A 23,829-nucleotide genomic window follows, 5' to 3' on the forward strand; every position below is an offset into this window, starting at 1 on the left:
TGCCGAAATATATGCAATGGCACATGATTACAAACCACACTTTTTCAAAAAAAATAAAATAAATATAATTTTTTTTCCATGAAAATTAAGACGATGAACTCAATGCAAGACAACAAATGAATTTAACATTGTCCGAAAGAAAAGTGAAGAAGCAAAGCTACACAAAATCAATTATTTGGTATTTGGTCACCAGATTCAAACCATAGGTTAGGTTATCATTTATAAGAAGTAAGATTTTTATAAATCTTTTTAATTCTAGCAATATATATATATATATATATATATATATATATAGTTTTAATGTTTCTTATATAATAGTCTTGAATCCACACATTTAACACAATTTAAATATTAGAGGATACGATTTTTTTTTTTAATTTTTTGTTTGTGAATGCTACAATGGACGTGCTGTTTACAACCCTAGCATGAATGACCGAGAAAACCCTCGAAACTCTCTGTAACAAGACACAAGAGACGTTTCACAAACCTCAAAACCAAAATACCTCCCTTTCAACTCCATGCCCAAATGCCAACCATTCAACACCAACTCCATCCTCAAGGCTCTCAACACCTTGTTTTCGTTCCCAAGTAAGTTCCTTTCTCTTTCTATGCACTCTAACTTTTCAGCTCATGCCATTCCATCCACCAAAACCATTGAAACTGAACCCCTAAACCACACTCAACACTGTAACACCACTGACCAAGAAAATGGCATAGAACCTGACCCCCCAATATCTGATAAGATATTCAAGTCGGGCCCCAAAATGGGTTCTTACAGGTTGGGTGATTCAACCTTTTATTCCCTCATCAATAACTATGCAAATCTGGGCGATTTTAAGTCTTTGGAGAAGGTTTTGGATCGAATGAAGTGCGAAAAGAGAGTGATTTTTGAGAAATGTTTCATTGTTATCTTTAAGGCTTATGGGAAAGCTCATTTACCTGAAAAAGCTGTTGACTTGTTTGATAGAATGGCTTGTGAATTTGAGTGTAAAAGAACTGTAAAGTCGTTTAATTCGGTTCTTAATGTGATTATACAAGAGGGTTTGTTTTATCGTGCTTTAGAGTTTTATAATCATGTCATCGGTGCCAAAGGTGTCAGTATATCCCCTAATGTACTTACTTTTAATTTGGTTATTAAGGCAATGTGTAAGGTGGGATTAGTTGATGATGCGATCCAGGTGTTTAGAGACATGACGATTAGGAAATGTGAGCCTGATGTGTACACTTATTGTACATTGATGGATGGACTGTGCAAGGCGGATAGGATTGATGAGGCAGTTTCGCTGTTGGATGAGATGCAAATTGATGGTTGTTTTCCTAGTCTTGTTACGTTCAATGTGTTAATCAACGGTTTGTGTAAGAAGGGTGATTTATCACGGGCCGCAAAGCTTGTAGACAACATGTTTCTTAAAGGATGTGTTCCTAATGAAGTAACTTATAACACACTTATTCATGGTTTGTGTCTGAAAGGGAAGCTGGAAAAGGCAATTAGTCTTTTGGATCGGATGGTATCGAGTAAATGTGTGCCTAATGTGGTCACATATGGGACAATCATTAATGGACTTGTTAAGCAAGGAAGAGCTCTTGATGGGGCTTGTGTATTAGCTTCGATGGAGGAAAGAGGGTATTGTGTTAATGAGTATGTTTACTCAACATTAATTAGTGGGTTGTTTAAAGAGGGGAAATCTCAAGAGGCAATGCATTTGTTCAAGGAGATGACAGTAAAAGGATATGAGCTCAACACCATTGTATATAGTGCTGTTATTGATGGTTTATGCCGGGATGGAAAGCCAGATGATGCGGTGGAAGTTCTTTCTGAGATGACTAATAAGGGCTGCACACCTAATGCATACACCTGTAGCTCGCTGATGAAGGGATTCTTTGAGGCGGGTAATAGCCATAGAGCTGTTGAAGTGTGGAAAGACATGGCAAAGCATAATTTTACTCAGAATGAGGTTTGTTACAGTGTACTCATTCATGGGTTATGCAAGGATGGGAAAGTCAAGGAGGCTATGATGGTGTGGACACAGATGTTGGGCAAAGGATGTAAGCCTGATGTTGTGGCTTACAGTTCAATGATTAATGGCCTTTCCATTGCTGGCTTAGTAGAAGATGCTATGCAACTTTATAATGAGATGCTTTGTCAGGGACCTGATTCTCAACCAGATGTGGTCACATATAACATACTATTGAATACATTGTGCAAGCAGAGTAGCATCTCTCGTGCCATTGATCTTTTAAATAGCATGCTGGATCGGGGATGTGATCCTGACTTGGTTACATGCACCATATTCTTGAGAATGTTGAGAGAGAAGCTGGACCCACCTCAGGATGGGAGGGACTTTCTAGATGAGCTTGTGGTTCGTCTTTTAAAGCGACAGAGAGTTTTAGGTGCATCTAAAATTGTAGAAGTGATGCTGCAAAAGCTTTTGCCACCAAAACCCTCTACTTGGGCACAAGTTGTTGAAAATCTTTGTAAACCTAAGAAGGTTCAAGCGGTCATTCAGAAGTGTTGGAGCATCCTGTATTAATGATTCATTGGTATGCTTATTACTGCTATCTTGCTTCAACCTGAATTGAATATGATTTTTTTTTTTTTGGCTATCAAATGTTAGGTATTCTAATTCTGATTGTAGTTTTACAATATATGCTTCTGCATGCATGTGTGTGAGCGTGTTGAATGCATGATCATTTAATATTAACCTATTTTCTTGCTAACAGGGTTCTCTGTGACGTTGATGTGAAGCTCATATGATCATAATGAACCTCCAGTTTATAGAGCATAGACTTCTGTCACAATTATATGGAGTGTGTGACCAGGGCAGGTGTTGGTGAATACGAATTTGAAACAATCTGTTGGAGAAGTTGAGTACATTGTGTTTGAGGTACATAACTATCTGTTTCTTCAAATATGTGTTTATTTATTTATTTTCTTCTTCTTCTAGTAAGTGCTTTTGGTTCTTGTCAATATTCATAATGTACAAGTTGGTCTACTGGGGAGGGAGGGGTTGGGGAATGCATCCTTCAAAGAAAAGGAAAGAAAAATTAAGATAATAGAGTTTGCCAATCCCTTTGAATTTCAGCTAGGAAACACCACTGGAAGTCCCTGAATGCAGTACCCTGAGTAGAGGCCAAAACACCTTATCTCATTGTTGTTTCCCTTGAAAGCGAAAAAATTCATGAAAAATTCAGAGTTGTGCTCCAACCACATCCGCCAAAGAACTTCAAATACAGTGTATCTGTACAGGGGCTTATGATTGTTCTTTGTCCCAAAACCTGGAAAAGACATTACTGAAAGGTCCTATACTTGATCAGAGATCACCAACATCCCTGACAAACTGAGGAAAGATGTGCTACATATCCCTAGCGTTTGGACAGTGCAAAAAGAATTTCTCTGTGTCTGTCACATTATTATTTTTGTATAACACACATATTAGTAGAAAATTACATTATATGGCCTGTTCATGCAGATATCATTGGTATTAGTTCTATGGTCTGCATCATCCAAGTGAAGGCCTTGACTTCATATAAAAGTTTGGTTTTCCATATACAAGTGCCCAGAGGGAAACAAAGGCAAGCCGAGCCTAAGTGATGAAAAAACAAAAAAAAAATTACCGGAATATTACCAAAACTCTGTTATGAGGTCTTGAAAAAAAAAAGAAATTGGGGAGTGGAAGCAACAAAATGAAATCCTTTAACATGAGTTGAGGAGTAGAAGCCAACAAATTAAATCCTATTTTGTCCTCCCATTTGGGTTTTCAGAAACATGGCAGCCACCATATTACCCCTGCCATGTTGAAGAGAAAAGGTGGCAACAACCAAGCTAGGGTGGCCATAAATATGGGGAAATACAACGGAGAAAGAATACACCTGTATCCACTGTTCATTCTATTAGATAATATCTAAACTGGTAGCTAATTAAAATTTCATTAGAGGAAATTGCTGAGGATACCTGTGAAAGAAGTTAAAGGACTCCAGTTTGGCATTTGAGCCACTTGATTGAAGACCAGACTTAAACTTAATTACCACTCCCGCTTAGCTGCAAAAAATCTCCCTTTTTCCCGATTAAGAGCCACAGTAAACCTTCTAAGTGGCCAAAAGGATTATAATTTTCAGTTCTCCGAAACATTAAATGTTTGGCATAATCTAACCGTCTAGCTACTATTACAAGAATCTTAAACAAAGGCATATAATAATGACAAATGTGGGTAGGGCACCCCAAAAGAGAAAAAATGCACTTTTCTTCCAATTGTTTCTGCAGCTAATAGAAAATTAATTTGACATAGATATTCTTTGCAAAGGTTTATGTGCTTAGTTTAAAAGCCGCCATTAGATTTGAATATCATTTGGTCTCCTGATGAGTGACATTTGGCCCAGGAAGCTTGGTTTTAAATCAAAAGCTCTTTGGAAGCGTATGCGAATATTTTAATTTTGGAGATAGATAATCACCGGAGACAGGTTGTTGGTTTGAGCACTGAGAGAACTGGATGAATGTTTAAAGTGCAAGGTATTATGGTTTCTCCAGTAAACATCTAGAAAGACTTTCATAGTTGCTAATATGTATCTAGATTTTATGGATTTTGATATTGAAGTTAGGGAGACCCTTCTCCAGCATAAGGAGATCATATTTCATGGTGGGGTGTTGGGTGCTTTATGCAAGTGCAATGAAGATAATGTTTACCCAACCTTTTCTGTTTGGCTTTGTTCCAGAGGAGGTGCAGTCTTTTGTGTTCTTGAACTTTTGGAACTGTTTTGGTGATGCTTAGGATGGTGCTTGTGTTGCTGATAAATAGCTGGAGTAGAAGATTTGGGGGGACAAATTAGTCATAAGATTTGGGAAATCTTGAGGTGGTCGAATGGAAGTATGGCTTTTCTGGGGGCCTGGAGCTTCCTTTTCATAGGATTGAACCTCCAATCTTGGGATCTTTTTCTCCAGCATTGGAGGCTTTTCCCTGAATATTTATTTTCCTGAAGTTTTGGAGCTGTCAGAAGCTATTTTTATTTCTTGTCCTTTTTTTGCTCTCATCATTTTGTGGTTAACGTACTTTCTTTGGCTCTTTTGTCTATACTTACAGATGCTGGTTATTTACTCACTTCTGGTTATTTTTTTAATGCTCATCGTTAGAAATATGGGTTTCCAATTTTATTTTTGTATGCCAGTGTGCCTTTTAATCACTGTTTGTGGAAATGTTCAAGAGTGGTTTGTCTTCCTTTTCTTCTTTTTATCCCCTCATGGTTACCTGCACTCTCTTATGTAATGCCCTTAAGCTGGTTAGTTTTCTCTTGCTTTTATTTATTTCATACCCATCATCAAACAAAATAAGACTTCTCCTCCAAGGATAGTTTTTACCCTAGTGCCCTTTTAATAGTTGCATACAGAATATGCTTTTAGTGAGAAATTTGTGCTTTCCGTTTGCTTTCTTGTGTTCAGTTTGACTGTAAGTAGACTGTTATCGACCCATTATTTTCACAATAATAGCCTATAATGGCCATTACGTTATATAAGGAATAACATGAGAACATTATGGCCATTTTTCTTGTGAATTGCCATTAACAGCTCTATGACATCGAGTGATGGTTATGGGGCTCTCTGTTTCCGTATGGCTGTTAAATTTATGCAAGATGTGGCAAGGATGCCAGTTATTTTACAGGTTGGGTCTGAAACAATTCTGCATAGATGTTGCTCTGCTCTGTTATTCTTACCTTATTCAAAATAAAAATGATCGTTTCGCATAATATTGGTTTGGTAACTTAAGGATGAAGAAGATGATTTTAAGCTCCTTCTCTTGCAATCTTATCTTCATTATTTCTTCTGTTGATCCTGGCTTGTGATGCAGATGAGCCATATCATAAGTATGGAGACCAAAGAAGACATGGTAAATTAGCATTACCACTGCACAAATACCAAATCTTTCAAAAGCCTTCGCACCCAAAGATCCCATTAGAAAGATGTTTATTGCATTTGACAGGGATGGAAGCCATGGAACAAGTGGAACCCCAAACCTTTGACTTTCTCTGTTGATGTAACATCATGGATAATCCAATAGTCCTCAAGAACCAAAAAGGAACGATTACAGCATATCCAACCTAACCATTGGGATTCAATCCTCTGTAAGCAGAAATTCCCATGGACGAAGTAATAATGATTAGCAGGAAGAAGACCAACTTCAAGAGGTTTATTTGTGGTTTGATTTCTCTGACATAGTATCTTCTCACAAGTAATGCAACAGCCATCATCATGAAGATAAATAGGGTGCTTACTGACAAAAAAATTACCAAGACATCCAGGCTTGAGAAAAAAGCAATGAGAGCACTTGAAATGGTGATAAGAAGTGTTGCATTTATTGGTGTTCTTGTCTTTGGTTGGACAAGAGCAAACCATGGAGGGATCATGTGGGCTTGTGCAATATGAGGAGTACACTGCTTGTCCAGGCGCCCATACCAGAAGGATGGTGGTCATCCCCTTGAGGGCTCCAAGTGCTACCAGGTACCTAGCCCAGTTCATTCCTACACTCTGAAATGCAACAGAGTAAGGCACGTCTGGGTCATCTCTTAGTATTTTTTTTGTATCATACTTGGTGAAAGTGCCATGTATATAACAGTAACGATTGGCATGGATCCAAGTACTCCTAACTGTATGTCTCTTGATGGGTTCCTTGTTTCTTCTGCCATGGTGGCTATATTGTCAAAGCCTCCATAAGCAAAGCAAACAATTGCAGCTGCTTGGAATATCCCTTTCACCCCAAAAGGCAAAAATGGTTTCAGATTGGATGTATTGGCATGAGCAAACTTGCAATCTTGACAAATAAAATTACAGCAGTATTGAGTGCCGTTGCTATCCATTTGAACACTGAAGTTTCCCTGGTGCTGGTCAGTGCAATTGTTGCAGCAATCACCAAAACTCTGACAGAAATTGTATCCAGGAGATTGCAACCTTCAGCTAGATTTGAATGGTTGCGTAAAGAGTTGGAAGGACTGTCCAGAAGACTTGTGAAGTAAGAAGTCCATGCCCTGGCAACTGCTGCACTGCCCAGGATGCTTTCAAGCAATATGTTCCCTGCAGTTATGAAAGCCACAGAGTCTCCTAATTCAATTCTCAAGTAAGCAAATGAACCACCTGCGACTGTGATTTCAACTGCAAATTCCGTGTAACAGAATACAGAGAACATTGCTGAGACTTCAGGAGCAAAGTAGGACAAGACAATGGCAGCTCCAGCATGTATGCAGGCCTCTTGTCGGTGGGTGCAAAAAATACCAGCTCCAATGACAACCAAATCCAAACCAGTTAAGGTCCCACCAAGTGAGGCAGCGTTTCATCTCAGTCTCACTCTCTTTCTGAAGCTCCGCTCTGCAATTTCATTGGCATCATCTGAACAGCTGATCAGATTGTCCTTGAACTGGAAACATGTCTGTGACAGTGCTGAATGGTAGTTGCCCCAGCTTTGGAAGGACTTCTGGGAAGAAATCTTGTTTGCTAAATCTCCAATAACTTTTATGTCGAGTCTCACCACCAATTTCTCCCATGGAACCCATAACTATATTCTCGTGTGTCCTGCGGCACTTAGTGGAGTAAACCGCAGATGATATAAGTTAAGCTTTTATGGAGACTGTTCTCTTGTAAAGTAGTTTTCTTAATATATATATATATATATAAGAATAATGAAGCAGTTTTTTTTATTTTTCATGCAAAGTGTTTTCCAATCTTTTAGACCAGAAAACACTTTCTTCTATCTAAAACTCGTGTTTTTTCTTTGACTAGAGAAGGGAATTTAGTTGACTAATTCTTTTACATTATAGCTATTAGTTTTCTGCAATGTAGCTAAACATGTGAAAGTTGAGATAGTGCTTTTCAAAAAAAGCACTTTTTAACAAACAAAAAAGTTCTAAGTGAACTTATGGTGTATAGATTCTACCCTCAATTAGCGGTCATGGAATCTAAGATAATGAGATACCAGAGCAGCAGTAGATGACTTGTCTGGTCTAATTTTAGGTGGCTCTTGGTTTTAGGCGTTCATAACCAAGAATTGCTTGAAAGCCATATTTGTAATAGGAAGGATTCTTGATTTGCTATTAAATGTGAAGATTCCATCTCCATCTCCTCTCAAATCTACATGTATTTATGCGCGTGAAACAACTTTCAAGGAATGCAGGGCCAATAAGTAAAATCTTCATAAAATCAAGTAACGAATTGCTTTACAGGCATGGAATAAAAAAAGTGATATTTTCCAGCTGAGATGATCCTTTCATCAATTGTGTTGAACATTGCCTGATTACAAATCTTGAACGTAAAACCATGCTCTGCCTGTTTTTGGCGTTTGCTGGAGAAGCGAGGATTTTGCGTGCTTGAAATTGCTGATGATCTATGGTTTGCCCAAAATAAGTTAAGTGGATGCCTTCTATTTTTTTTTATTTTTTTGTATGGGTTACCATAAACTATCCGGTATGAGAAAATGATGAAGGGGTGTGTAAAAATCAACATTCTATAAGAGCCCCGCTCTGTGACTCGCCAGGAAGTTGATTGCTACTGCAAGTTCTACTGTTCGAGGACGATTCCTTCTATGACCTAGTGGATCTTTTTCTTCACGAGAACCTTATCATCCGAAGGAAAATTTTAATGATACATAAGGCGATATACAAGTCAATACAAAACTTTCCTCTCCAAGAAAAAAAAAATTCAATAACAAGTGTTGCAAGGAAATAATGAAATGCTCCTGTACAAAGTATGAAATAGATCAGCGATATAAAGCTTGTTCTTCTAGCTGAAATAGATCTATCCTTCATCTCATCTTTTTTTTTTTTTTTTTTTTTATGGGAAGCCCTACTCGGTATAAAAGTAAAAATGCTTATGCTTTCTACTCATCTGCTGCTTAAGTTAGCGGCAATTTAGGCACCTGGGGTGTTACGGCACCAGTGGGATTCCTCGTCAAGAAAATATAACTATTGACCTGACTGAACTATTTCAGAGTATGCACAAAACTGGGGGGCCAAGGAAATGGGGGGGGGGGGGGGGAAGATGTGCTGCGTCATGTCCAAGATTTCCAAGCCTTGCGCACTTTATTAGCAAGATATCTAGTAGCATTAATACCACCAGCAGCCAGGAAACCAGAGACAGCCTGCCTTGCACTTGAAACCATAACAGTACGCCTGATAATCCTCTGCATACTCCTGGCAGCCTCTTCTCTTGAACCAATCACGACTTCATGTAAAACTCGACCTGCAAATCTTATGTCAACGTTATTAAAACTGTCTAGTCCCCAAGTGGTTAAATGGGGAATTTTATGAGTCACCTAGAAACAATAATTGATGCAAGGCTTGGGCCAAGATATTTAAATCATCTTTTGAGTATGGTAATAATATTATGGAATATGAGTATCACTCAGTTTATTTATGTTCTTTGAGAAATCCAGAGATGAAGATAAACAATTTGCATCATAGATAAGTAACATTCAGTTTATTAACAAACAAACAAAAAAAAACCCATCATACCAGAATCCTTCCGCACTTGCATCTCTCCTAGCTTCATCCCCATTTTTCTTCTGACAAGGGGAGGGAGTGAATGAACTAGGGAATGAGTCATTGATAAACTGCAGTCCTGGTTTTGAGAGAGATTGTATAAGAATTTCTAAATGGTGCTGAAAGATGACTATGTTAAAGCACATATAAACATGTATCCATAAATATCAGTGCCGCCAACAAATAAATGCCTACTTGAGGACTACAGCTTTTAGCTTACAACAAAGGATCTACTAAAAGCTTACAAATATCAATTGACGGAGTAGTCAATCCAAACACATGTTAATGAGAAGTTAACGAGAATCATAACAATACATATGTTAAGGCATTATTTCAGGGAAAGCAGTTTAAATATCTAAAAATGCGCTAGAAGTTACAAAGTGTTACATTACTCAACTGTAAGAAAACGTTGGAAATATTACCCCTTCCAAAAATGCTGCATTATAAATAAAAGCCAATGATAACGAGTGCTACCACTCATGTGAAATGATAGACAATGATTGAACTTCAAAATCCCAAGAGTGTATTATATGTTAATTTCCCAATTTAATTTTCCTTATTATGAGCTTTTGGTTCTCAAAATGAAAAAAGAAAAGCCTTTCGGCATTTGTTAGCTGGATACACTGTGGCCAAAGATGCATAATTATTGATTGAATGGCTATTACACTGTCAGTTCTCAAGAAAAGAGAACTGCAATGGAAGGTACAAAATTTAACAAGTTTTGAATTGAGAACATGAAAATTTGAATAAACCTGAGAGATAGTAGCCTGATGAGAAATAGGCAATGAGAATGTCAGTAACTCCTTAGCCTCATATTCTTTTAGAAATGGTTTATACATCGATTGGAATAAACCAAACTGTCCTTCAACAATCCTCTTCACCTGCAGGTGGTTGCAAGCATGAGCAGCAGAAACTCCAAACTATCATAAGAAGTGATCACCATTTGCTAACTTCAGCAGCGCAAGTCATAAATCACAAATATCATAGAAACCACAAGAATTCAAGTCACCAACAATATCTACAAAAGTTAAATCAGTGGAAACACCAATGATTACAGCCAAACTAAGTGATAAAGTAACCAGTAACATTTCATATAGATGAAATATAATAATGGTTCATCATCAAAGACAAAAGAATTCTGATGCAATGGAGGTGGAACCTAGACCTCATAAATAATTAACCCATTATTTTGACAGTTCAAGGTGAGTTAAATTAAATGATGTAATTGAGGAGCATAAGCAATGCTTAGTAGATCAAATCAGTTATTAAAATTAGTTAATAAAATCAGCAATTATCATAAAATTTCAAGGGCACAAATTACGAAGCTTATCATCACTATCAAAAGCTATAAGCAACTTTACCTTATTTTTATCCTCTGCAAAAAGCATGCGCAAGTCACCCATATATGAGAGGCTACATATTTTGGAGTACAGATCTTCCTGCATAAGCATGGAATATGTTGGGGATTCTATTAACTCTATAATGGTTCACCAGTAAAGGAACAAACCTCGGTGAATTTGGATGGCAAAAGGAGAAGAGCAGCAGAGACTGCAGCCCTCAGATTGACAGAGTTTACATCTCCAATATCCAAATTATCCACAAGTATATGAACCTGTAAAAAAGAACTCAAAGAAATGTTGACATTTGTGAATGGAAAAACATAATTAACAGGCAAGGGATACAGAGGAGTATGAGACCTAATGCAGGCAAGGCTAACAAGAAAAGGCATAAAACAAGGTTCACAGCTAAACATAGATTCTTATTGTTTTGATCAGAAGCAGACAATTTGAAAAGAGGATGTTAAAATGTATCTACCTAGTCTATAAGGCAGTGAAAAAATTAAAATTTCAGACATAGATATATTACTGGCCATGGAAGAATATCACAATTTGGTTTAACCAGAATAGCATATCATGGATCAGTTGCAAGTAGCACCAATTTGGGACTGTACACAAATCAAAATACCTAACCCAATTCAATAAAGCCCAAGTCCCAGACTAGCTATGGCTGGCTATATAAATCCCTTTTCGTCATTCATTATAATCTATATCATGAAATGGAAGGAGCTGATTTTACACTACCATCAGCCAACTACAATCCTCCAGTTTTCCTGATAGCCAGAGGCAAGAAATGAGAAATTTGAGAGTAAAAAATATGCCAACTCTAAGAATAACTTTGAGGCAAGGATTTAATTGGGCATGAAAAGGAGTAAGCATACCACTTAAGAAAAAGAGTTGAAGATTTCTAAGCAGAAATATTTCAAGCAGTAAAAATTATGCATGTCAAACACACAAAAGGGACTTTGATCATGAAAAAAAGTTGTAAATCAGCTCGTTGAAAGGATCTGGATAGTTTCAATGACCAAATGAACTAAGCCTGAGCTTGGTTTTAGTCTTTGAATTCTTATGGAGCATGGATTGAAACATGTAGAGTTTAGTTCATGACTTTAGAGCTTCAGAGCCTATATGCACTCTAGTATTCTAAGGTGTCATTTGAATATTCTTTTAAATAAGTGCTAAATAAACATGGAATATGCTCTTTCTATATCTAGCCAGTCCTTTAATGCAAATAGTTAATAATTTCTTCACAAGGGTATTCTTATCACCATTTAAAACATTATCATACAAGTTGTTTTAGGTAGACTTTGCACTTTTGGAAGAAGCATCATTCTTCCAGCTATTTTCAGATGGAGACTCCAAGGATAACATGAATATAACACAAGAAAATATAACATTGGAATTGAAATGACAGATTCACTCATTTAGCCTATTCTACAAATATAAAAAATTGAACCTAACTTCAACAGATTTTGGTTTTCTAACTCAATTCATTTCTGTTCTGTTCCAGACAGCAATATGAATCTGAATTAAATTCTATCTCAGGTCTTGTCTATTTTACAATGAAAAAAGTTCAATGTAACCTATCCAATAAGGTTCAGAAAAAAAATTGAGCAAACAACAAGAATATCCACAAAACAGACTAGAGAAGATAAGTATAAAATAACAGACAAGACGCACTGGTTTTTGTAGACGACCACACAAATAGAATCTCTCCCAATGCAGTACATCTTGAACCAAGTCATGCATCCTAACAACACCATATTTGAGCATCTGAAATGAATTCATCAAACATTTTACGAGTTACTAGATAATACTGGAATAAGGATAATGTAACATGATCTAAAATGCCAAGGGAAGACAAGCTGAATATATTGTATCATGTAAGACCTGATTCCCTTTTCTAATTCACAGTAAGCTTAGCAAATACCTTGTCATTCCATGTTACAAATGGATTAAAGTGCACTCCTACACCAATCTTATCTGCAACTTGAGTAATCTGAAATAATAAATAAGTTATAGTCTCAGGATTAAGGCGGTAAAACAAGGTGGAGAGGGAGAGGGAGAGGGAGAGGCACCAGTTTTGCACCGCCCAGGGGCACCATCCAGGAGGCATAGTGATCTTCATTCAATTCCATATTCTTGGAAGTGTGATAACCAAAAATAGAATGAGATATACAAAAATATCAGAACTTGAAAAGGAGAGACATCACTCATATGTTTCTAAATAGTATAAATCTACCTCAGAATGCCATTGCTTGGGATCTGATACGCCAATAATATAATCTACCATGGATGACTACAAAACCAGTAGTCACTAAGAAACAAGACCATAGATTTCAAAAATTTAAAGAAAGATGAAGCATAAAGAAACAAATCAATAGAATTGGAAAAATGATAACCAAAACCTTGTCGTTATTATTTGGATGGAGAGATGAGCCATAGACGCAACAAAATCCAACTGGGGGAAGAACCTTGAGAAAACTCTTCAGCTCGGCAATTTTGTCAATCTTCATAATGATTCTAGCGTTAACTGAACAAGTTTAAAATAAGTACAAAATTGAAGGGGCAAATTTCAACATTTTCATGACAGCAAGTTGCAACACTGGATTAACGCAATTGAAAGACATAAAATAAATAAATAAATGCCAGAACTAGAGATAAATCTAATCAAGCAATGTCAAACACATTGAATCATTCTGAAAGTGGACTTAAAAATAAGCTTTCTTGAAATGGCCCATAAACCCATAAAGTCTATCTATCAAACCAAGGCTACTCATGCCCTCCATCGAAGGCATTCACGTACATCATTTATACAACTTTACGAATTGTGATTTTTGTGAGGCATTTTATCAAACATTTGATAGGCATGCCGAAAAAGCTCAATGTTAGAAAAACGTTATTGTAAATGGCTTTTTATTACATGTGACTGTAAAAAGGAAAGAACAGAGAGATACAGAATATGGAGCACGAAAGTAACACGAGCTGTCTTCGCTTACCCGTTTTTCGGGAGGTACGGGGAGGTTGTTTCTTGGTGATTAAAAAACAGGCGGTGTTGCTATATAGGAGGTTTTTAAATTAGAATTCAACCAGCATGTTTATTTATTTATTTATTATTATTATTATTATTTTATTAACATAGATGTATGTAATAGTTTGTACTTAGCTAATTTTAGATTTTAAAATTAAAAATTATATAAATTATTTAGTAGCCATAATGTTTGTAACACTCGAACTGGTAATTTTTAGAAAACAAGAATCTAACCAATTAAAATATATTTTTCAAGGTTTAAACAACATATTTATTTTTGTGATTTGAGAGTATTTTTTTAAAAAAATTCTTATTTAAGTTATTTTTTATATATATTTTTAAATATTTAAATGTAATTTAAAAATTAAATTTAAAAAATAATAATAAAATATTATTTTAATATATTTAAAAAAACACACTAAAGCATGCTCATAACGAAATTAAAATAACCAATCCGGCCGTAAGAATTCATCAACTAAGTGCTGAGGTAAAATTTTATCACATGGGCTGGCTTGAAGACCCAGTAGAGACTTGAGAGATAAAATTATTAACTATTTTATTCTCACAACTTGACTCTTTTCTTTATTTTTTGATGAAATAATTAATAGATTATGTTCAATATCTATAAAAGATTCTCTTTTTAAAGTTTAGAGACTCTCCAATAATTAAATTAATATTATATATATATATATAAAAGCAATATTATTTTTTAGAAAAAAACCATAAAAATAAATATACACCATTTGTAGTATAGAAAAATTGAACCTCGCATGTGGAGGCTTATATTAGTTCTTTTTATAGCTTTTGAGGTCTCCTTTATTCGTGGAAAGGAAAAAAGATTCGTATTTTAGCCAAATATCTCTTTTTAGTAAGGATAAAATATCTCTAACTGTGGATTTGATAGTTTATCAGACCCGCGTAAGCCTGAATTCAACACTTAGCTAAGTTCGAGGATAGCGGTTTTGGCGGTTCGCAATGTGCTCAATGCTTTACTGAGCCCAAAGATGATGAGTTTGACAACTTGTTTGATTTATACATGTCTGAGCTCAATATTTAGATGAGTTTAAAGATGATAAATTTAGCAATTCTCTATACTCATATAAATTTGGGCTTTGCACTTAACTGAGTCAAGAGATATTGAATCTAATAATCTACTTGACCCACACATATATGTAATTTAATAAGTTATGAGTAATTAATTCTTATTAATCTTGAATTAATTTTGTTTCATTAAAATTCAAATATAATGAATTATCAGTAATTAATTATATTTAAAAATAAAAAGCGAAGGAGCTTCATTCTTAGAAGTTGGATAGAAGTTTAGAAGAAGAAAAAGAAATAGAAAAATTATATTTTGTTTGCTCTTGTGCTCTCTATCCTCCCGTTTTAGGTTTCATTATTATAGAGGAAATTTAAGTAAGTTTTATAGTTCATAAACCTAAATGCATTCTTTAGATGTATTATTATTGAAATCTTGTTACACTGATATCATTTGCACATACTGATAGACAATTTAGCTTTAATAGTAATAGGTAAAATCCGCAACAACTTTCTTTCTTATCTTGGTTTTGATCTAAAATTTATAATTCTACAAATAAGTATTGATGCAACTGGAGCGAAAAATAACAAGGTTTAATATAAATCAAAACCCTTAAAATTTAAGAATATAATAACTATAGAGATATATTAAAAATATTTAATTTTTATTCATGCAGATTTTTCACTTGCTAAAGTACATCCTTTTATATAAAAAAATCTAAAAAACCCTATTATCAACTAATACAAAAAAAAAGTGGAAAAAATATTCCCTTTAAATTGAAAAACTAGAATAATAACATTGAACAAAAAATAATAAAATTCTTAACCTGAAAAATAATAATTAAAAAATATTTTATTTTTAAAAAACACTCTTATAATAGTCTTCGTAGGTTGGATGAAACTGATACTAAAATACAAGTTGTTCGTGAAGCAAAACTTTATCAATCAAAAACTGTAATCTATTATGAAAACACCTATCATAACACTTTCTTATTGAAAAACTCAGTGATCTTTTTATGTATGGGCACTTAACATTTTTATGCAGCTTGCCTTATCATGAGTTTCAAACACCTTTCTTTTCAATGACAACATAAAATAATTTACCATTAGGAATGGTTGGGTCTTAATACCACCTAGCACAACTCTTATAAGATCTCACATCGGCGGGTAAGGGGTGTGTTACTAACCTTATTAGTAGTGCTGGTGCTAACATGTTGAACACGTTTTAGAGTGTCAGGCTCAATAGTAGGCTCGCGTTACCAGGAACAAAACTGTGAAGACAGTAAAGCCCAAAGCGGATAATATTCAGCATGTTGGGTCGGGTTGTTACAACTCTGATACCAATTGAAACATTAAAAAGCGAGAGATAACGAGATTTATTATAAGTCAAAACCTTCAAAAATTAAAAAACCACATAACTATCAAGAGACACCTATAATATTTAATTTATATTCAACAAAGTCTCACACGTTAGAAGAGTAGTATAACCCTCTATATAGGAAAAAAAAAATACAATACCTTATTAATATTTAATATAAAAATAAAAATAATAAAATTATTCTTCTCAAATAGTAAAACTAGAAAAACCTAATAATATTAAGAGTGTGTTTGAGAATGTAGTTGCATTGTTTTTCACTTAGAATTGCAACAAAATATATGTTTTTTTATTTTTAAAAAAATTATTTTTGATATTAGCACATCAAAATGATCCAAAAGCACTAAAAAAACATTAATTTTAAACAAAAAAAATATTTCAAACTTTTTGGGAATGCAGATTGGACTGTGTTCCCAAACGGTCCTAAATAAAAAAACAAAAAAATCTAAACTAAAGAGGAAGAAATAAAAATACTAAAAAATATATATTTGTTTTTTCTAAAAATCCCCTCCATCAAATACTGTATACTTATCTTTTTTTTAATATATTAATTATGAAATACATTTTATTGATTTTACTAAACGATTTGCTAACAAAAATTGATCTTATAAAATAATACTACAAAAAATACAGTGTTTAATGATGAACCCTCGAGAATTACGAGAGAAAAATGTGAAAGCTCGTTCCCATATAATTTATTTAAATGCATCGTGATGAGTTTTCGATAAGAAAATTGACTCCCACAACTTCATTTAATTAATAGTGTCACATGAGGATGAGGGTAGCAATGAACAAAAAGCTTGAATGACAACCAACAAGGTGTCTAAAGCTGTAAATACACCAAAAACTGAGGATCTACATATAGCAAAATGTGTCACAGAAAACCATGGGCGGTTTGTCCGTGGTTTTGCTAAGTGAAGGCCTACCGGGTTTGACTTTTTATTTTGCTCTCCGGATTTGGATTATAAATAGTTTGGAATCCTACTAGTTGTTATATATATATTTTTTTAATATTAGTATATTAAAATCATAAAAACTCTTAAAAAAATTAATTTAAAATATAAAATTCAAATATTTTAAAAATATTTTTTTAAATGAAAAAACAAAACATTAACAATAAAAAATAACCAACCATAAAAAATTAATAAAAAAAAAATAACCAACCTAGTTGTAATTAATTTACACAACTAATTAAACAAATGAGGTGAGATACATTATAAATTCTCAAACAAATCTAATCAATTACGTTCATGCATTTAATATTTATAAGGTATTTGAGAGAATAGTTATATTGTTTTTTAAAATATTTTTTTATTTAAAAATACATTAAAATAATATATTTTTATTTTTTAAAAATTATTTTTAATATCAATAAATAAAAAAAAATCTAAGAATACAAGAGAAACACTTTGAGCACCCTTCAATCTACTCACCATCCCAGATTCTATCCTGGTTCTCATCACCACCATACAGGATGATATATATACCACATCCCCTCTTTTGACAATCTCTTAAATCTCAGAAAGGGCTTTTCCATGAAGCTTACTTATAATCTCTACCAAATCTCCAAATCCACATCAGAATTATACGGGATCTCTCTGTATTAGTTCTTTCAATGCTAAAGCTTGAACCCTTTTACACGACTAAATATACTCCAAAAAACGCATTGAATTTACCATTTCTCCAGCCATTTGCACAACTCCGATCAGCCTGATCCCTCTTCTCTCTCTCTCTCTCTCTCTCTAATATATATATAATATATATATATATATATATATATATATATATCACAAGTATATATGCTACTGATCAAGGCAGCTTTTTAATTAAAAGAAACGACACACAAACTTATTAAAATCCCAATTTAAAGATACCAAACAAACTTCCAAACTGTCAGTGCAAAAGCAATTTAAAGATATCAACCTTAAAGTCACATATGTCTGCTTGGCATACATAGTAAATGTTTATTTGATCCGATCAAAGACAGCCATTTTGTTTCACATCAACACCACTTCATTCTCCTTTGACCAGTCCAGATGATCACTGATAAATCACCAGCAAGGCTGCAATTATCAGATGATAAACCTGTATTAGTGCATTGATTTTTCCTTGAAGCAAATATTATAGATCATTGTTTTTCTTTTGAGGCATGGTAATACAGGCTTCAGTAAGACCAAATCTAAACTAAATCCATTAGCCCTCACAATCAAATAGATAAAAAGTACAGGGAGATTCAGAAAAACAAATGAAGCAAACCAATTGATTTATTTTCGTCATTTGATTCTTAATTTATCGTAAATTTATCATTCTTAGCCTCACAATTAAATATTCGAAACAAGGTTGTTAATTCCATTCTGATTGGCATTCTTTTTTTATATCTAACGTTAATAAGAGAGGTGGATCTAGTTTTAGAAAGCTAAAGCTAGATCGATATACATCAAGATGAATGGAGGAAGGTGAAAAAATGAGAGGAAGAAGAAAGAAGAGTAAGAGGTTGTAGATGAAGTCACCAAAATATCATTTCATTCTTCTGCCACTAACCTATATGACATGCATGTATAAGAAAAAAAGCAAATAATAATTTTACTACCCTTTGACTCCACATTATAATTAATCAATACTCCTAACAACATTTAATTAAATTAAGAAAGAGTGATAAAAATGTTGTTGAAACGTATTCCATATCTTATTATTCAAGAAAACATTAAATAGGTTTATATATGTACCTTAAATCTTGGCCTGATCCAGTTCATGGCCATTTTCCTTGTTCACCTCATCACGTGCATTACTTTCATTCTCTAGCACAGCATTTCTTTCCCGCAGCTGTGCATTGCTTGCTTCAAGCTCCGTATTTCTTTCTTGCAGCTGAGCATAGGACTCCATCTGCGAAAAAAATAAAAAAATAGTGTAAATATGCGTTCAACAAGCCTTCTAATGGGCAAATGTCTTCGGCTTTTGCAAGTGGACTGAGACAATAAACCCATGTTGTTGTTGTTCTGGAGCAAATAACATGACCAAACATAAAAGGGAAAAAAGAAAAATTAAAGAAAACACAATAGAAAAGAGAGTGAGAAGATCTAAATCCGTTGATAGAATACAATTGCTCGCATGGTAGATTTGATCAATCACAGAGTACCCCAGCCGTTTGCTGTGATACGGTAGAAATAATTTAGACTCGACAAATTGATGAATTGATGTTAGATTAGGGTTGCATTCTGGTGATTTGATGAAGAGAAGAAGATATTTACCAGTAGATTGGAAAGGCCTGTGGCCTTGTCAGTCAGTTCATTGTACTTGTGCTTCAAGTAGACCAAGGTTTTCTTCTGACGCTTCTGAGATTTTGTCATCCAAGCTTGTCGGTTCTTCAGGTAGGCATTTTCCCTCACCAAGGAGGTGTTTGCCTTCTGCACAATGATTGCGAAAAATGATCAATTACGTATCAATACAGGGAGGCACATAATGTTTAAATCATCACCTTATATTTTGCAATATGCTTGTTCATGCCAGCCATTCTTTTCCTCACGTTTTTTATCAGAGCAGGATTCAAGGATGTGTTCTCGTTAATGACAGCACCTGCATGCAGTTTCCAAGGTGAGCTGTGTTCAGAATCAAGAAGAAGAAATAAAATTAAAAGATCGAGCCTAGTACAATCACTTGGCCTTGTAACCCAAAAGGTCCAACAAAAGTGAACTCTTTTCTACCCAGATAGTGGATTTGTGTATAGATCCAAGGTGGATTTGTGTAGCTAGTTGTTCTTGCAAGGCTGATGAAGAAAAATGTAAACCCCAAGTGGAAACCCTAAAAAAAGTAATAATTGATAATATTGAGTGCTAGAAAATCACAATTAATATCTTGCAGCTAGCCTTGAGATCAGTGAGGAGAGAGGGAGAGAGATTTATCCTGAAAAATACATGCACAAAAACAAAAATTAATCCAATGATCAGACCAGTTGCATATATTATTCCTGGTAAGAACTTAAAATTAATAAAGTGCTTAAACAATGAAAGCACCAACCTTTTCCCTCCCTTTATTTTATTTCTCGTATGGGAAGATTAAGAAAAGAAAAGAAAAAAGCTTACCGTTAGCATCAGAGAACTTTGAGGAAGACATCAGATGCGTTTTGATGTGATCTGAAGAAAATCGATAACATAGGTAAAGATCAACTTAAAAAGCAGTAAGAGTAGGAACGGAGCTTTGATGATCTAGCAGGTGAGAGCACCACAATTATTGTGTTTGTTTTCATATACACTACCTGAGCAGGTGAGGGGTCGGCCGGTCCCGGAAACCGGCGGCGTCGTCTGAGGACGAAATAACTGGCCGTGTTCTAACCTGAGAGTATAGAAAAAATTGCCCGCATAGGCCAAAATTTATAGGGCGGACTTATCGCAAGAAACCAGGAGACGACGAAATAAAACGCAGGGGAACCGCTCGACACCGCACCATTAGCGTCTAATACCTGTCGTGAAGGTAATAATTTTTTTCTTACTATTTACTAATGGGTGTTTCTTAGTTTACTGATGCTCAACGTTCATTAGGAGGGGGGGGGGGGGGGGCGGGCGGCGCCGTCATTGCTGACTAAAAGAACATGGAAAAATAATCAGAAAAGAAGGGCAAAAAAAAGTGTGATGTTGGTACTCGCTGGCCGTAGGGACGACAGATTTTAGCTTACCCACTTAATTTTGCTTCTCATCCCAGCTGACGTTTCTCTCCCCCGCAGCAATTCCATCTCCGAGTTCTTGAGTTCACGAAACTTATTGCAGTACCAAATCATGCATGCTCCCTCTTGGTTTTTTTACTTGCATACTTTTCCTTTCTTTGCCTTCCTGCGCTTTGTCGAAGCTAGAGTAATTAATAGAGAAAGTAAAAAGATAAAAAAAAATGAGATCTGTAATTCAACTATGAGCAGGAAATGTGCTGCTTTCAGATGTGTTCATCGGCTTACTGGATGAACCACCATCCGGTCAGCGGACTCAACTTTAAGCAAGACATAGTACAGTGAGTTCGTCTGTGGTGTTGACTGAGATGTAGCAGGGCGTAGTACTGATATGACATGCGTGATTAACATCTCATGATATCCACTATATCTTCACAATATTTATCATTCATGTTTTTCTACAATATCAAAAGAGGAAGTATGATATTTTTGTTTCGGTCATCATAATTTTCATGCGTGATTAACATCTCATGATATCCACTATATCTTCACAATATTTATCATTCATGTTTTTCTACAATATCAAAAGAGGAAGTATGATATTTTTGTTTCGGTCATCATAATTTTGACAAATTAAAAATGTTATATTAAAAAAATATGGTGATCGGTCATTTTCAAGTTAGTGAAGAATAAATGTTTGATAAAGAGCAAGAAAGCCATTGGATATTATTCCTTTTAATATTTGTGGGTCATAGTGAAGATAAAAAAATATATAATGACCTTCATTGAATATTATAGTTAAAAATTTTTTTTTTTTTAGGATATGATGTGAATTATAATTTTTTATTCATTTCACCACCAGAAATTCGCTAAATACTAACGGAAATACCAACGGACTTTTTTCTGTCGGTATTTTTCGGCCGAAATCACCGACGGACAATATTCGTCGGTAATTCGGTCGGTAATTACCGACAGAAAATTCAGAATTAATGAAAAAAGGGCGGGTAGGTGGCGCGGAGGTTTTGGCGGGTGATTTTTCCGACGGAATCACCGATGGATTTGAAATGCCAGATCCATACCGGTGACGTGACCGGTGCACCGTCAAAAATACCGACGGAATCACCGAGGGATTTGAATAGCAGGTCTGTGCGGTGACGTGTCGATTGCGCGTCAGAAGTACCGACGGTTTCGCCGACGGATTCACCGATGGAATAAAACCGTCGGTAAGTTCGTCGGCAAAAGTGATTATATCAAAGCCGTCACTCTCCTCCCTCATTTCTCCTTCTTCTTCCTAATCCTAACCCTCCCCATCTGCAAAATAACCAGCCCCCCTGGCCCCAAAACAAAAATCTTCCTCATCTTAGCACAACAAGTTGTATTTCTTGAAGTTTTGTGGTCACAACATCCGTGTTCTGATTTACCGACGGATTTTATCATTTTTTGTAAGTAATTCTATCTTTCAAAATTTTAACATTTAAATGTCAATTTTATTGTTTTTTTAGTATATGTATTTTTTTTTAGTAGATGTACATGTTTTATTGTTATTTCTCAAACAAACTTGTAGTATATGAATGTATAATTTTATACTTGTTATGGTTTGTTTTAGATTTTTGTAAGATTGTATTTGTTTGAAAATGGTTAAAACTTAATTTGTAGAATTACCGAATTACATGCTATGTTTTGAAATAATTAAGAGCTTGCTTAATGGGTCCTTTTTATAGAGGTTCGATAGAAGTCATGGATGATCGTTCATGGATGTATCTAGATTAACCATAGGATTGCGGAGGATGGATTATTGTAACGGGGTTCAGGGTTTTATTAATTTCGCAACATCTATTCCCAGAAATTTTACTGGAGGCGGTATTAGGTGTCCATGCAGGAAGTGTCAAAATAAAAAGTATCTGCATCCAGATGTTGTAATGATGCATCTTCTACACAAAGGGTTTGTGGAGGATTACGAGTATTGATATGCACATGGAGAGGTATTTGTTAGTAATAGGAGAATGGGAGAAACGGTGGTTGGGTCAACTTCTAGTGCTAGCAACGTGCATGAAGCGGCAAATGACAACACTAATCCTTACAGAAACATGGTTATGGATGCAATGAGAATGAATCAAGATAATGTCAATCAATGTCCAATCGTAGAAGAAGAACCTAATGCAGAGGCAACTAGGTTTTTTGATTTGTTGAAAGATTCTGACGAACCATTATGGGATGGCTGCATTGACACGACCAAAAGCTTGATGTCTTCTCCCAAGTGCAGGAGTGTCGAAGTAATAAATAACCCGGCAAGACCGGGGTCGAACCACAGAGAGGTTAATTGTATAAATTATAAATAACAATACAACAACAATAATAACAATAATAGTAATAGTAATAATAAAGAGAGCTTTGAGATGTAAAGTTGATGTAAGGATTAAACAACGATAAAAATAAATGTCAAGGTTAGAGGATCCACTAATGGTACTTCAAACAAGTATAATATAAACTTTTATTACTCAATTGGAAACCACACATAAAGGAGGTTCCAATCATATTATAAATTGTTAACATGATTACATTAGTTATCTTATTCGAATAAAGCTAATACTTGTAAATGTTGGCAGGCATTCATGATTATAACTTATGTTAACAACAAATCAAGTCCCTTTCATAGCTCAGGTGTCGGTTATACCATACAGTATGGGCTATGAAAGTACCAAGTATTTGTTGTACCAAGTGTTATACAACATAAATCTAGATTAACCATTTAACAAGCAAAGTATTAAAAGTGAACAAGATAACAAATATAAAACATGTTAGTATCCAACGTTAAGGTCCATATTAAGTTTATATTATACTTATTCTTACACCATTAGTGTACCCTTTTCACCTTGACATA

General features: G+C 34.8%; 3 protein-coding genes and 1 pseudogene across 15 annotated transcripts; 1 reads left to right on the forward strand and 3 right to left on the reverse strand.

The window, feature by feature from the left end:
• Nucleotides 1–399: 399 nt before the first annotated feature.
• LOC118042471 (uncharacterized) lies at nt 400–7,684 on the forward strand. Of its 10 annotated transcripts, none has more exons than XM_073405390.1 (5): nt 400–2,541; nt 2,722–2,885; nt 4,378–5,651; nt 5,838–5,876; nt 5,970–7,684. In XM_073405390.1, the coding sequence occupies exon 1, from the start codon at nt 519–521 to the stop codon at nt 2,529–2,531; it is 2,013 nt and encodes a 670-aa protein (XP_073261491.1). In that variant the 5' UTR covers nt 400–518; the 3' UTR covers nt 2,532–2,541; nt 2,722–2,885; nt 4,378–5,651; nt 5,838–5,876; nt 5,970–7,684. The 10 variants fall into 10 exon arrangements, with proteins under 10 accessions (XP_073261491.1, XP_073261494.1, XP_073261482.1 ...); XM_073405393.1 differs by having other exon boundaries at nt 4,378–4,507; XM_073405381.1 differs by having other exon boundaries at nt 5,838–7,684.
• Nucleotides 5,662–7,332, reverse strand: LOC118042507 (cationic amino acid transporter 5-like; annotated as a pseudogene).
• A 948-nt stretch (nt 7,685–8,632) lies between the features above and the next one.
• LOC118043296 (uncharacterized) lies at nt 8,633–18,334 on the reverse strand. Of its 4 annotated transcripts, XM_073406950.1 has the most exons (12): nt 18,218–18,334; nt 16,107–16,190; nt 13,259–13,383; nt 13,093–13,149; nt 12,929–12,991; nt 12,781–12,849; nt 12,531–12,623; nt 11,021–11,125; nt 10,875–10,952; nt 10,266–10,394; nt 9,487–9,592; nt 8,633–9,214 (listed from the first exon to the last, which is right to left on the reverse strand). In XM_073406950.1, exons 3-12 carry the CDS (start codon nt 13,364–13,366, stop codon nt 9,024–9,026), a joined length of 999 nt encoding a protein of 332 aa, XP_073263051.1. In that variant the 5' UTR covers nt 13,367–13,383; nt 16,107–16,190; nt 18,218–18,334; the 3' UTR covers nt 8,633–9,023. The 4 variants fall into 4 exon arrangements, with proteins under 4 accessions (XP_073263051.1, XP_034907125.1, XP_073263047.1 ...); XM_035051234.2 differs by lacking the exons at nt 16,107–16,190; nt 18,218–18,334 and adding an exon at nt 13,850–13,951; XM_073406946.1 differs by lacking the exons at nt 16,107–16,190; nt 18,218–18,334 and having other exon boundaries at nt 13,259–13,817.
• LOC118043308 (uncharacterized) lies at nt 18,095–21,330 on the reverse strand. The gene is made up of 7 exons (XM_073406960.1): nt 20,968–21,330; nt 20,547–20,623; nt 20,374–20,424; nt 19,770–19,867; nt 19,543–19,698; nt 19,021–19,177; nt 18,095–18,357 (listed from the first exon to the last, which is right to left on the reverse strand). The coding sequence occupies exons 1-6, from the start codon at nt 21,063–21,065 to the stop codon at nt 19,022–19,024; spliced, it is 636 nt and encodes a 211-aa protein (XP_073263061.1). The 5' UTR covers nt 21,066–21,330; the 3' UTR covers nt 18,095–18,357; nt 19,021.
• Between the last annotated feature and the right edge of the window lie 2,499 nt (nt 21,331–23,829).

This window comes from Populus alba, chromosome 1 (genome assembly GCF_005239225.2).
Source record: "Populus alba chromosome 1, ASM523922v2, whole genome shotgun sequence".
Taxonomy (NCBI): domain Eukaryota; kingdom Viridiplantae; phylum Streptophyta; class Magnoliopsida; order Malpighiales; family Salicaceae; genus Populus; species Populus alba.

What these genes read in the sequence shown, in the direction of transcription:
- LOC118042471 (XM_073405381.1), top strand. Translation starts at nt 519, where the DNA reads ATGCCCAAATGCCAACCATTCAACACCAACTCCATCCTCAAGGCTCTC.
- LOC118043296 (XM_073406950.1), bottom strand. Translation starts at nt 13,366, where the DNA reads ATGAAGATTGACAAAATTGCCGAGCTGAAGAGTTTTCTCAAGGTTCTT. An exon ending in CCAAGCAATGGCATTCTGAG is followed by an intron (nt 12,992 to 13,092) that starts GTAGATTTATAC and finishes CACACTTCCAAG; the next exon opens with AATATGGAATTGAATGAAGA. An exon ending in TGCCATCCAAATTCACCGAG is followed by an intron (nt 10,953 to 11,020) that starts GTTTGTTCCTTT and finishes ATGCTTATGCAG; the next exon opens with GAAGATCTGTACTCCAAAAT.
- LOC118043308 (XM_073406960.1), bottom strand. Translation starts at nt 21,065, where the DNA reads ATGATTTGGTACTGCAATAAGTTTCGTGAACTCAAGAACTCGGAGATG. An exon ending in GGGATGAGAAGCAAAATTAA is followed by an intron (nt 20,624 to 20,967) that starts GTGGGTAAGCTA and finishes CTATACTCTCAG; the next exon opens with GTTAGAACACGGCCAGTTAT. An exon ending in AAAGTTCTCTGATGCTAACG is followed by an intron (nt 19,868 to 20,373) that starts GTAAGCTTTTTT and finishes AACTGCATGCAG; the next exon opens with GTGCTGTCATTAACGAGAAC.